The sequence below is a fragment of the Anopheles coluzzii genome, chromosome 3 (genome assembly GCF_943734685.1).
Source record: "Anopheles coluzzii chromosome 3, AcolN3, whole genome shotgun sequence".
NCBI classification, from domain to species: Eukaryota; Metazoa; Arthropoda; class Insecta; order Diptera; family Culicidae; genus Anopheles; species Anopheles coluzzii.
In genome coordinates, this window is record NC_064671.1 from 49,679,853 (window position 1) to 49,694,361 (window position 14,509).

Consider the following 14,509-nt stretch of genomic DNA (forward strand, 5'->3'; position numbering starts at 1 on the left):
TATTGGATATGTTTATACTTTACTGTAAACCCTACAATTGCAAAACAATTAATTCAATCAGACACACGCTGACGTAAAAGCAGCAAAATTACTGTAAAAGTGTTCGTGCGAGCAGCTCATATTTCAAGTATATTAATTACATTTGTAGGTGTACTGATGAGTAACCAAACAATGAGAAGTAGCTGTGAAACATTCGCGCCTGCAGCAATAGACCTCCAACGAAAACTATACTTATTTAATTCAATCAACTATCAAAGTCAAGTATTTCCAATTGCTCACGTTTCAGCTTTCCTTGTTAGTACATTTATCGCCTCTCTCTCTCTCTTTCTCTCTCTCTCTCTCTCTCTCTCTCTCTCTCTCTCTCTCTCGGGGCAGTGCGCATTCTTTGATAGCACAACAGGCTTATCTTAACTGTAGCCGGAGCCTAAGCATTATTCCTGAGCAGGCCCAACCAACATGAATAATTAAATCACTGAAGTGAAACAAATTGGCCACAATTTGTGGTGAAGCTAAAGGAACGATCCTATGGAAACATCAACAACAACTAGACGATGCCTCGACGTCCAGCTGTTGAAGGCAACCGCGGAAACAAACCGAAAGCAAGCGAAAAAAGGGAAAACGGTGCAAGGTGCGGTAAAGTGTCATTTGGCGGACAGTTGTGTTCGCAGGAAACGTTTGAAACTGAAAAGAAACACGTAAACAAACCATTTTCGAGATTAATTTTTTCGCCCAAATAGATAAGCTCACAAAATGAAACGGTATGAACGATTGTACCAGCATTAAAGTCTTGTTAAACCAAGTTACTGGTGTGACGTCCGTCGGTTTATACAATTGGCACAGTGTTGGCATTTGATGCGAGTAGAAGATGTCGGATGTTTTGTTGAAAGCAGTAGAAAGTAAAAGAGTGTCTTAATTTCATTTCATTTTTAATATAAAAACTTTATTACATTGTCAGTTTTAACATTGCTCTTTCAAGCATCATGCTCGATTTTGAATCGTCTGTTCATTTATTTGTTTGCTATTCGCAGAGAAATTTACATGTACAGTGCTCTTGCAATTTTCAACGCACGTTGTATTCTTTTGCTAACCGTGTTTGGCCTGATTTCTATGTCACTCAAGTCTTATAATTTATCTAAGATTAAGTAATGTTGATGCGTAATTGTTGCGTTACTTGAATTAATCTCATGTTGTAGCGAGTTAATCTAATACAGAAATCACCTGCACCTGATTACAGAAAGAATAATCATGAAAGAGACGGCAACTAACAGAATATATCCAGTAGACCAGCCATGTGAACAAGCTCGTGAATTTCCTTCAGTATCCACAAACGCTTCCTTTTCCCGTTGATCCTCGGTGAAACTGGCTCCATTATCCCTGTATCGGTGGTCACGATCTGTCGAAATAAAAAAAAAGTCCAAAAACAGTCTTATGCATTCATCTGAACAAGCATGAGTTTTACGGTCAGTTACAGTTCCGCAATTACCTTTCTCAATTGTTCCGTCGATATTCCATGTCTCAGAACTGTCTTCTATTCCTATGATTTTGTTGGACGATGAAGAATAGTCATCCAGCGGCGGGCGATAGATTTTGTTTTTATCTGCAAAACATGGAAAACTCGTTTACGTGTTCTATCGCGCATGGTGTAATCGTGCAGCTAATACTAACAATTTTTCCGAAACACTGTTTCTGTGGTAGTTGCAACGGTCGTGGTAGCAGGAGGACTTGTGGCTATTGTAGTAGTAGAAGGAATGTCTGCATAAAATTATATAAATGTGAGAAATCGCAGATACATCGGCTTCGTTAGTTTGCAACACTTACGATAGACCTTGATCGAGCCATCCGTTTCGCCGAGCGAGTTTTTTACAACACATTTGTATGTTCCAAAGTCGGCGATGTTAATATCTTTAATTGTCAGCTTCATCACCACCTTGTAGCTATTGATTTCCTTTATTGACGGCTCAAAGTGTTTTCCTGTCAAAATAATAATACATCTTTCGTTATTGATGGTTAATTGATCATGTTTATGTTTATTGTTTGTTTGAACTCATGTTTATTCAAATCGGTGGAGTTTTTTTTTTAATTTTCCTCCATAGCTCTTTAATATCCATAGTAGTAAAAATAAATTAGAATATGTCTTACAAAATCAAGTTAAGTACAATAAGTGTAGAAGAACTCGAATTAGTACAAACGAATCGTGAATGATATTTGTTGAAAGCATTTCTTAACAGTTTGTTGGTATTTGGATGTTAGTGTTCGAGGGCTTGGTCGTCGTTGTAAATCAACTGAAGATCATTCTCATAAATCTTGCCCTTGGTGTCTCGGAACGAAACGAGGGATCTGAATGCTATGTTTTGCTTTTTCACGCTGTAGGTTGCCGAACTGTTGTGTAGCATAATGAATTCGTTGACATGGGCCCTTATCATTCCTCTCACCGTTGTTTGGATCGGGAGTCTGTACTACCCTTAAACACGGTAACCAACAACTCCAAGTACGACTGGTTCATCCTTACTTTTCTTCGAAAAACGTCTCAATTTTTTTTCCTTTTTTGTAGATTCCTTCCCATTGCCATTGTCCGTCGCATGTCCTTACATTGATTGAATAACAAGATGATGATTGTGACACAATTTTTCCTCGTTATCAGATTTTTCCTTGTTTATTATTTCCATCCGTTGGGTGTTGTTTCGTTCTGCTTGGTCGACAGTGGTTATTCTCCAAAAAAAAAAAGACCAAAGCCACGTTCATGCAAACGGTACGCCACGTAAACATGCATACAAGCAGAGTGGGCAGCCTAGGTGCGGGTAGGACCGGTACGCCTGGGAGGGCTAGGGTAGGGCGTGGAATTGGTTCAACGAAATATCTACCAGCCGTCAACCAAAAGTCAGCCAGTTTCCTTGGCAGTGAAGAGGAAGATATTAATGATGAACGATTCTGCAACCGGTCGCAGTACCTGGTTGATAAGGGACAAACATCATTCTGTCCCTGGTTATTCGTGCTGAACCTGCTGTGCAAGCGGATTTTGATGCTTTTGAACCATATTTTTATCTATACTCATCAATAGATGCTGTATAAAGACAAGACTACAATCGTGGTGCGCCCTTACCTTGCGTTATGATGGTGTCATTCTTCATCCAATAATTGATGGAACGTGGGTAAGCTTCCGATTGACACTCGAGAGTCAAACGCTGTCCCAGGGCGGCGCCAACAAGCTGATCTTGAATCCATATCATTGGCGGAACTTAAGGTTGAAAAAAGGTGCAAGAGGGGTGTTATAATATTATTGCTAATTATATTTGGCCTTTATGAAGAGGACTAATTATTCCAAATGAGCAAGCTTCTAGGATTCATTCATGTTTTATTGCGTTGCAACATGGTTAAGATACCAGTTATAATTAAGGATGATGATAAACATTGGATGGAGAAGAATGTGTCCAGATAATTATTGGTGACATTAATACGAAAAATTATGTTGAATAGAATACAACAAGCAATTGTCTTTTATGAAGGAGAATTTAGTAGGAATAAATGTTCACGAGCAAATAGTTGGTTAAATTGTACTTATATTAAACTTTTATCAATAATTTTGTATTAGGATACTTTATTCACAACCTATATTTAAATAGAATTTCATGCAAGCCAAAAAAGCTGGCGCATACCCGAAATCACAAAAAAAAGAATTGCACATGAAAGCACTGGACAGCTATCATCAGTTGGATTTAGCGGCCTTTATTGTAGTATATAAAACAGCATAAAAACCATGGGTGGTACTTACAATGGACAATCAACATGACGCGTTTGCTGACCGACGGTGGGATACCATTCGACGCGATGCACAAATATGCCCCCATGTGTAGTCGATTAACTCGCGAAATGGAAAAGGTGGAGCTGTTCAGGCTGGTAGCTGTATTAAATGGCGTCGGGTGGAATAATAATGAAACAATTTGGTTGTAGTTTGCCAGCCCAATGCACTTTATATATGCATGATAGTTTAATGGTCGACAGAAACCAAATAAAGCACCAAAGTGTATCAACAATCACAAAATACCAAACAAAACAAAGGAAAAAAACTCATAACAACCCAATAAACCCCCGTCCTACCTCCGGCACTGATGGGCTCATTGCCTTCCCGTCGCCAAATGATGGAAGGAGTTGGCGAACCGGAAGCGGCACATTTCAATGTTACATTGCTTCCCTCACGCACGACCATATCGGTGCTGGTGGGATAGTCCAGTATGTTGGGTGGAACTGTTGGGATTATATTGATATTTTTATGAGCGTTTCGAAGCGTGCATGGGACAGAGATGATCATTAGCATAAGCCAACATGAGCAGCGACAATTAAATCGCATTAATTCACCCCATACGAGTGGCAGATCCGATGAGCAGGCTCCACGATAGCCTGCATCTTCTAGTCGTTATCAACGCATCCTTACCTACAACATTAAGGTAGCCAATCTGATTACGCATTGGGTCCGTGTTAACCTGGCACATGTACCATCCCTTGTCCGATTCCTTCACGTCGCGAATGCGCAAAACCCAGGCGCGACCCTCGACGTGAGCGATGGTCATGCGGTGATTTTTTGTAATGACATGTGTTTGAATTGTCAATATTGTTTGAGTATCCACCCGAAGCCACGCCACCTTAAAGGTAAAATCGTAACTCAATCACTGATTGCAGAAAGTACAATGTGGTACCTTTCCATGTTCATACCTACCTTGTATGTTTGCAGATTGTTAATAACACAAGTCAGTACCGCTTCACGACCAACTGGAACAGTGAGATTTTGAATTGGCTCTCCAAATTTCGGTAAATCTGCAAGGATGCATTTATTTAGAGTGTAACTTTTTATGGAGTGGAATTGAAACTTTTTAAATTGTTTCTTGATATTTAATAATTTGGTACGGCTGTCCCGTTACACAATTTAATAATTCTGCATTTTACTCATCAATTTAATCTTACAAATAAATTTAACATACAAAATACTGCCATTAACCACACTGTAAAAATGGAAGAATGGAATATGCGTTTCAGTACCCATAATTCGATTCTCATTATTGATTGTAACGGTATGCATTTATCCTGGTTAAATTGAATCAATTAAATTCGTCTCGATCATATGCTGTACTGCTCTTCGATTGTTTTGCGCTCAATATCTTGCCCTTGCAACGCTGATGGAGTTTCAGCGTCCTATCCGCACGTTCTATGGTTTTACCCGCTAAGCTCGAAAGCTTGTTTTCGAGGTAGCAAGCGCTATCATCTCGCACTATCAGCTGACACACGATATTTTCCAATTTTAATTATGATGAATATTTAACCCCCCTCGCACTGTCATAATGCCACTGAATAATGCATCGCTACTGCTATATTATATTCATGAAGCACTTATTCCTAAAAATGAGAGCAGTGCCTCAATGCAAGCAATTCGATCGCAATTAGCCTCTAGATACCCTGCTTTTATCTACCATACTCTATCTCATTTTGACTCTGTTGTGTTCTGTCTACCTTTCTTTGTTACTCTTACATCGACACTTTTTCTCAATTGGTAGCAGCTCACTTTTTTGCATGAATTTTCTTTTCACCCGCCTGATTGAGCTTGGATAAAGCGGTAAAAAAAATAAAAATCTGTGGTTGCCTTTTACCGGATAGAGGAACGATCCTGCCAAAAAGGAACTGTGCTATAATATCTGCACAAGGTGCATGTCGCACAGGCGGGTTTGACGGGGGTATTTAATGCAAGGACTCATTTATAAAAGTGCTTGTTAACCATTTTTTATAGTAGCTGCTACCAGTAGATCGAAAAGTTGCAAATGAACTTACTTTTTTCTATGTAATTCAGAATGATTTAAACTTTATGAACAACGATACAATGATCGTTTTGACACATGTGAAAAAGATATAGCAACATATGTTTAGTAGTACTTACCTTTATCCAGTATATAAGAGTTAGTTTCCTCTATTGCATCATCTACGTGCAGAAAACGACAGAAATAGAAAAATCTCAAATCAGATATAAAGACACAGATAGAGAGAGAGAGAGAGAGAAAGGGCTATATTTTTTCTCGAAATACAGACAAAGAAAGAGAACAAAAAATGCAGAAAACAAAAGCTTAAGGCGTGTAATTAAAATGAACTGTATATGAAAACGAAACGTTTGTTCGTTCAGTCCCCGTCATAAATTATACAATCGTTCTGATTATTATTCCATTTTAATAGTGTTGTAAAAGTGGAATTTAATTGTTTAGCTCTTGTTTACAACATTCTTGCTAATGTATTCATTGTTTTTCATTCAGCCCTGTACTCAACTCTACTGTCAGCAGCCGCACCTCACCGTCGGTACCCATTCATTCTCATCAAAACTGAAAAACAAATTGGACGAGTTGTGGCAATGGAGCAGATTTTATTTGTCTCGCTATTCATAGTGACCGTGTACTGCTGATATCAATGTTTTACAATTCTGATCTTTATCGTTCATGGAGCAGAGCGTGCTTTATAACACTCTAAAATGAAGCACACCATAGCTACACAATAGTCCGGATCAGCTAAGCTAAGCAGCAATGAATTTATTTCACTCGTTTTACTTTCCGGTCCCATCAACTTGTTTTGCATTTATTTCATCCCTCTCGAGCTTAGTTCACTTATAAAATGATGCAAATTTGTTTGGTATCTAGAATACTAGAACTATTCCAAATTGCTATATCTGTGAAATTGTTAAAAGTAAGAACAAGTTAAACAATGAATCACAGCCAGTTAAAAATGGGCAATATTTATCGAAAGATAGGTTCTAAGGTAAGGATTAAGAAAATTTGAGTACTTGTAGAGCTTGAAAATAATTCGAAAGCACGTGGCAGCTGAAATGTACTCATTAAGCAACATCTTGTCGAAATGGTCACCGTGCTATTACAGACACATCATTATTAAGAGGTAACAACACACTGTTCCCTGTTGACTCTCCAACCTCATGCCAGTTTTGTGTGAGGAGGCATCGAAAGGAAATCATAAAATTTACAAGCCTGTTGAAAAGGTAAACCAAAATCCCTTCATTCATTTAATTAGCAACTAAAGCAATGTCGGTTCCCTTTCATGCTCATCGTCACCGGTGTGGTGAACGCTACCGCCTTACCCCATTTTCCCAAAGTGTCGTCTGCTGGTCTCGCGTTAGCCGCCATCAGCGTTTCCATTTCGCTTTACTTCTTTTCTCAGCAAAGGTTCACAGCGGGAGCTATTAGAACTCTCCGGGTTGTTCACGCTCGACACCGGGTTAACCACAAAAATGAAGACCGAAAAGCCTCGTGCTGGGGATCCGTGACGACCGTAGAAGAAATCTACTGTGGCAGCAGCAAGAGGGAAGCCGGGTTTTACATACATCGGGTTTTATGTTATGTTCTGTGATGTGGAAACTGTTGGCATTTTCTCTTTCTCAACCAATTTCAGCCAAAGTCTGCGGTTTTCGGAGAGGAAAATTATAACCAAACAGCTAATCATTAATAATGAAACCATGCCGAAAGCAGTGGAGACCGCACACATACTACACAGCGACTCGTGCGCGCCGCTCTGTTCTCCGTGAAAACCCGCAACCAAAACCGTAACTAGGCCGTTTATCGTGAAGGACCACCACGAGAAAACGTACGGGGGTGTCAGGGTTTCCTCCATTCGAAGAATGTGACTCCACACCTACTGCTGGTTTCCAGCAAGGTAAGGCAGGCAAGTGCGGTACTTTCCATTCAACGATGCCAAAACGGGCAAATTTCGTGTTTTAACAACGTTGTTTAAATAAAATAGCAACGCTTTGGTGAAGATGTCAAATACCTAAGCGTGGGAATCATTTGCGAAGACCTTGCTTGGCATTCTAAGCCACACTTTCGCCAACAATCGTCATCTTAATTATGGTGGCTTCGTGCAAAAGCTGCCAAATGTTGTCTAATACTTTGAGCAATGCTGAAACGCTGATAGGTTGGAAAATAATAAAGTGTTATTAATGCGTTTGCTTGATGCTTAATGATGTGTTGTCTATTGATCATTTGGTTGTAAGGTGCAGATTTATGCTCTGGACCTTTATGCCTATGCTTAATTACAAAATGCGCGCTCTTTATAAGCTGCAACTTTTCAATTTTTATAAGAATTGTATTCTGATAAAAGTGTATGACTATGCTTTTTTTTAATATGAGTCTATTTCAAATACTAGCTTTGACTTTTATAAAGATGATAAATCAATTCTTAAATTATAAAAAAAGTCACCAGACAATAAATCCAATATTAATGATCCGTTCAATCATAATGTTAACGGATAATTTGTGTTATACAGCACCTTTTCATCCATAAGTTATCATTGAAATATTTTGATAGGTGGGTTTTGATATATTCAATTTTTTGCTCATTTTATGAATGTATATTCTTTTTCTTTTTTCGCGGTAGAGGTGTGTAAAATGTGATTTTTGCCCTATCAACGATGGAGTGACTGACTGGATCCGTGGTACCTCCATCTATGGCAAGAAAATTCATAGCCTGCATTAGTAAGACCATGGACTGTAATTCGAGTTGAACCATTTTCGACCATGCTTGCCTGATTTGCCTCGTGAACCACAATGAGGGCAGGAAATAATAAATTTTCATCTGCGAAACAATAGGGAATCAGTGCATAATGTACCTGCCGTCTGCCTACCGAGCATCTGGAAAGTTTGTTTTAGAAGTTGGCTGTAACGTAAAGTGTATATAAAGTATATGAAACCCATTCCCGCTGGCTGGTCTAATACCTGCAAGGTTCCGGTTGCAGGAGACCGGAAATATATTGCGTGTGCTTCTAGCACCTGTGTTTCAGCTAGCGTATTTGGTGCTGCCTCTGCTTCTTGAGCTTGCAGATGTAATCGGTCGCACGGAAGTGCACCCGTTGGGGAAGTTCGGAAACACGAAAATTTAAGAACAAATGAATGAGAAATCAGACAATGGGAAGCTTTCGTGCAGGTACTAGATATATATACACACATATATTTTACTCGTTGCTTTCAACGCCTGCATTGAATGACAGTGAAGACATGCTGTCGAAAATATCGATGTGAAGGAACTACAGCCGGAGCTCGACGGATGGGAGCCAATAAAGAAAAAAGTGTATATAAAGAATATAACGAATAGATTTCCAGATATGTTAGAGTTTCGCTACAAGATGAACAAAATTCACGGTTTATAGTAAAAAACACCGTTAAACGGTAAAATTAAGCATATATGCACAACACATAAAAATTATATGTTTGTATATCCACTAATTGCTGGTATTTCTTATACGAATGTGGAAGCTCCTGCCGTAATAAATAGGCATTTATCATCATCAGTGCCATAAATAAGTGCCATATTTATTAATATTAATATTGCATAACATTTAGCATACATTTAACGAATGTATTGTATTGTATTGTTTGACTAAATCAATTTAAGCACCAACATTTTAGCAAGATCGCAAACTCCCCATACCAGGAGTCGTGCTGATAACTCACTACATGTCAACAGAAGGTTTACTGTGGAGCCATGTTGGCAGCACAAAAGCTCAAAATGTTGTCGAAACTATGCAAACGTTCGGTCGGTCGGCACCTACGTCCTCTTTGAACTGCTTAAATGAACTTTCAATGCACCGCTACTCGCAACAAACATCAGTCGTTCCTGGAATCAGTTATTCTGGGGATCGGGTCAGGGAAGGATGTTTATGACGGGAAACATGACATTGAGCCATTACCATTTCGTCTCTTTTCGCATGAAACTGAGCTGAAAGTGTCCGTGGCTCTCCATGGAATCCGACGTTCTTACCTTGTTCTCCCTGAGCAGTGGCAAAGATGTGTGTTGCATTCAGTACATACGCCACAATGACCAGCGCTATCGTGGACCAGTGAAGAAATTCCATTCTCACTCGCTGAGGTGGCATGGTGGTCATCCTGGCCATCGTTGCGTTACCGCCACCGCTGTCGTTCTCCGAGGTATGTGCAATTCGATGCAGCTCAGTGCAGTTTTGTACCATCAGATGTAGCTGTGATTATCCTAGCCAGTTCTCAGCTCATGTGATCCAAGACAAACGTTTGGTTCGAATGAGAGGTTCCGACCGACCAAGCTACACACTATCTCTCACACTCACACACTAGCAGATGCATACACACACTCACACGTACACTAATCTACAGCCACACTACAGAGACCAATGGGTTTTGTAGTATTGCAACCTCACTACCCGTCGGCCGGCAGGTAAACTAACCGAATTGAGCTGACACCGTGTGGTTCCAGCTTATGTGAGTGTGTATGTGATTCCAGCACCTCCACAATCTAGACGCTCATGGTGCATCAAGAGTAGAGGAATAGTTTGCTTTTGAAAGTATACACATTTAGATAGCCACTGATCCGACCGACCCGACTTCGCATGAATATACGTTAACAGAGGAGTACGGTCCATGGGCTGGTGTTTACAGTCGACGTCGTAGTTGTAGCTGTCGTTTGCACAGCCAGGAATGCCGGAACTGCAAAGCCCGGCACAACAATGAACACACTAACGCCTTGCGACTGACTCACGCGACCGAAATCATGTTGGAACCCCTTTGTGCGCACATACGCTACAGTTCTCTCGTCGTTATATCCTGTCCAATGGTTCGATGCTTAATGTGCGACGGGGCCAGCCACCAGTCGAGCGTGGGCGCATGGCCGGGCTACGCAAAATAAAACACTCGGAATTTTCTCACTTCACTTTATCCTTGCATAGTAAATATTCCTTCCCTCCCGCAACTACTTCCTCTGCCGGTCGACACTGGCCTCACCTTGGCCGTTCACTTTCTCCTTAGTTGATGCCTTTCTTGCCAAACTGATAGCGAAGAAATAGCATTCCAGACCTGCCTTCCATGGTTGCTACCAACGGTAGCACTGCCGCCGGGGCGACGGCCAGATGGTGTACGATACTGTGGCTTGATGCCACTTGGTTCTCTTTTCCTCGTCTGTGCGAACCGTCACCATTTATCGCACAGTTTTCCTTTTTGCGTTTGTTTTTTTTGTATGTTCTCTTTACACTGTTTTGGTTTTCCTTTGTTTGAAATGTTTTTATTGCCGATTGTCACGAAATTGTACTTTCCTTCGAAATTTATTACATTATTACCCTCTTCACTAAATCTTTTCAAACTGTTCCTATGTGTTGGACTGCGAACGCCCACCCCGGCTACTGGGAGAGAGCGCACGCAGGAACTAGCTGTTGCTACCGTGGCTATATATGCATCTCGCACACGCGACAACACTCACGGAGGTGAACTGACGAACTTACGCACTTGCCACGCAAATGGCGCCAACATTACCGTAACTTGTGCGGCGACCACTAAACGCGTTTTGTTACGTGCCGGAGGGCAGCAGCCTTCGCTGCAGGGCGCTTTTGGTCGGTTCTAAAAACTGGTCGAGAATAAATTCGTCCACTTAACAAATTCGTCTGACCGGTGCGAGACGGTGCGGGCTCCACTGAGGGGACGGTCCGGATGGGGGCGCTAGTCTATATGGCTGGTCGTTTCATTTCCTTGCTATTCCATTGTGTGGATACCAGCATTTGGTTTCGCGGGCGAGAAATATTTTCCGATATGCGTTAATTTGATTCTGTCCCCGACTTGCGGGTTCTGTTCGTGCCTACCCTTTGCCATCACCAAGGCTAATTAAGTACAGGAAAGGGAAAGAAAGCACGGCTTCATTATAGTGATTGTGAACTAATTAATTTCTTCCTTCTTTATATCGAGCCGGTTCTGATTGATGTTCTGTGTGTGCAACGAGACCGATCCGAAGTGCCCGTCCGACGGATCAAAAGACTAGCCAAGAGAGAAGGGTAGCGCAATATAAAATTACGAGTCGCGCAGTTGAATACTGGTGCAATTCTTTTATGCAAAATGTAAGCAGATTGGAAAAGGTTTTGACGGCATTTATTACGGAGAAGCAAAACTGTAGGATTTAATTTCAGTCTGTTAAAAGAAGGTTGTCCTAATTATTTTCTCTGGCGAACACCATGGTTAATTATGTACGAACATTTCGCTAAAGAAGCATTTGTTTCACTGCACATAATACGATATGCACAAATCGCTAGACTAAAATGTTTCATATTTGACCGAAAACAAATCGCACATAACCGAAAGCAATGTGGTTAAGAGTAACTCCCAGATAATCCCAAAAAAACAACAATCTAATCACTTAAATCCATTAAAACATCAGTTCCACGTGGGCTACCTATTACCGGAAATAAATCACTTAGCGTTAAAGTGTCACCGTGTCCTGTTCACAAACCATCGAATGCAGCGCACACTACCACCCACAAATCACAAGCTCTCAACTGATGTTCTGCCTCGCACCGAGATCTGACCAAGGCAATGCTGCTTGCAGAACTGCTTGAAGGTAGTCTAATGCCGTTGCTTTTGTAACGATAAAACACATGATCTGGTGAACCGGAGTGCCGAAACGTAGCCGATCGTGTTGTGTACCTACAAAAAAGTGCACGGTACGCAAAGTGTGCTCGCTCGTCCCATGGTCGTCATGCCGGTTTAATAACAAACAAAACGAACCTTCAAAACAACGGAGCTTCGTCCTTTTACCAGACATGCGCAATAACCATTAGTAGGAAGTGCTTCTCCTGCTAGGGGAAAATCGTGCTTAAATGAACACTGGTGCGTTAGCTACTGTGTTAGGAATGAATGCAGTGTTTGATGGAATTTACTGATGGTAGATAAATACTCTTCTGTATTTAACCTTCTGGTTTCGAGAAACTGGTTTTTGGAACCATAATTTGGAATTTTTGAATAATTTCCCAGATTCTCACATAGATACAGCACAAACGACAAAGACTATTTGGTCATAACAATACTTTTCGATACACTGGGATAGGCCACCACATCATCAGGTAAATCAATCGTTTTAATTTCAATACACTACATAAATTACATTCTTTCAGGCAACGAACGATGAGAAACGCTCGCGTGAATGCAACACACCAGCATTGCCATGCATGCATCATCACGTAATTAGTGCTTTCCATCGATTAAACAAACGGTGTGGATATTAAATAAAGCAAGTGTGTATCTACTTAAACACTTGCTGGCACATCCTTTAAGTATTTTACAGCCAAAGGGCGCACAAGCGGAAGGGCAGAAGAGCAGGATGTTAGCTAAGTTAGTTACTCGAAGGGCTGCAAAGTTTTATCGCTCGCTAGTGCAACAATAGCAGCTGCAAATATTAAACAATTTGCTTGCTACATGCGGAAAGCAATCACTAGTTCTGCTACGCCTAGCATGGATGTTTTATTTCATGTTTAATGCGTCAGCATTTCGCGTAGCTGTAACATGCAGTTTGGTCCGTTTCATCTCGTAAACTCTCCCTGCCTATCCGTAGCGAGCAGAGCATGTTCTTATTTGCAAATCAAGCAAGAAATTTGCATTTATATGATATCACACGTGAAATCGCAAAAGAGACGTGTGGCGATTTTTTGTTCCTGCTGAGCCGATAGACCCATTTAATGGATTCTTAGTTTTTTCAACTTTTAACAACAAACACTAGAACGGTGGTGCCGGTAAGATATGTGTAGCATCAGCAGAGGTGAAAAGAAACGCATTAATAATAATAAATCTAAATGAACAAAAAGGAAACCGCAACGAGGCAAGTAAACTTTTCCGCTCTTTCGCCGGTCATTCAAAAGCCTGCGTTATCAAGTTGGTGTGTTTTTTTGTTGCTTTTGCTGCTTTTGCACAAGAAAGCCCTGTACGTCAACCCAAGGGGTGATGAACGTATGGGAATTAAACTTTTTTTTTTATCTTATGGCTAATCAACATGTAATGCAGGGGAATTTGTAATCTCAGAAGAATTGTTTTTAGTTCGAGGCGGACGATGGAAAGCTGGCTTGTGTGGCGGGATTTATGTAAACAATTTAAACTTATTCAGAAATAAACAAAATGTTTACGTAACTTAACATTCTAAACAGAAATGTGAAACATTAGGAACAGCTTTTCGGCTGTTCTTACGGCCTTACTTTAAAATTAAGCCAAATAGCAATGCATTAATTATGCCACTATTTTTCGTGATCCTCACACTCCTATACACAAGCGCATACATCAAGAAACATACTTTATTCATTATTACAAAGCGAACAATTTATCATAGAATCCACCCATAGATGAACCGAAAAACACCGAATCACGCATACCCCGTTGCGTGTCCAATTGGAATTTGAACTCCACCTTTTCGCACAGATCCATGTTGCAAATCCCTTACCGTTCCCTTGTTAGTAGTTCATGACGCTTGTGTGCCTTGAAATACTCGCACTGCCTCCGTGGTTGGTGGTATCAAAAATTGGTGCCAAACTAAGAAACTGGCAAAACTGGTACAAAAACACAAAAGGTGTTAGAAAAGTCTCTAGATTCGTAAATTATTTATGTTCTCGCCGTATGATTTCGCTACATACAGAACGTACATCCACACTCACACACTCAGTTACACGCATATAAACACAGCATATACGCTTGTGGCTCACTAGCCG

The 14,509-nt window shown here is 40.6% G+C and overlaps 1 protein-coding gene across 8 annotated transcripts; it reads right to left on the reverse strand.

Annotated features, from left to right (window-relative positions):
• Positions 1-920: 920 nt before the first annotated feature.
• Positions 921-12,433, reverse strand: LOC120958805 (lachesin-like). 8 transcript variants are annotated; one of them, XM_040381820.2, is made up of 12 exons: positions 12,271-12,433; positions 9,790-10,162; positions 5,921-5,962; positions 4,712-4,809; positions 4,430-4,637; positions 4,096-4,242; positions 3,770-3,898; positions 3,101-3,235; positions 1,819-1,971; positions 1,666-1,752; positions 1,484-1,597; positions 921-1,393 (listed from the first exon to the last, which is right to left on the reverse strand). In XM_040381820.2, exons 2-12 carry the CDS (start codon positions 9,995-9,997, stop codon positions 1,215-1,217), a joined length of 1,500 nt encoding a protein of 499 aa, XP_040237754.2. In that variant the 5' UTR covers positions 9,998-10,162; positions 12,271-12,433; the 3' UTR covers positions 921-1,214. The 8 variants fall into 8 exon arrangements, with proteins under 8 accessions (XP_040237754.2, XP_040237750.2, XP_040237747.2 ...); XM_040381816.2 differs by having other exon boundaries at positions 9,790-10,825; XM_040381813.2 differs by having other exon boundaries at positions 9,790-11,089.
• Positions 12,434-14,509: the final 2,076 nt, after the last annotated feature.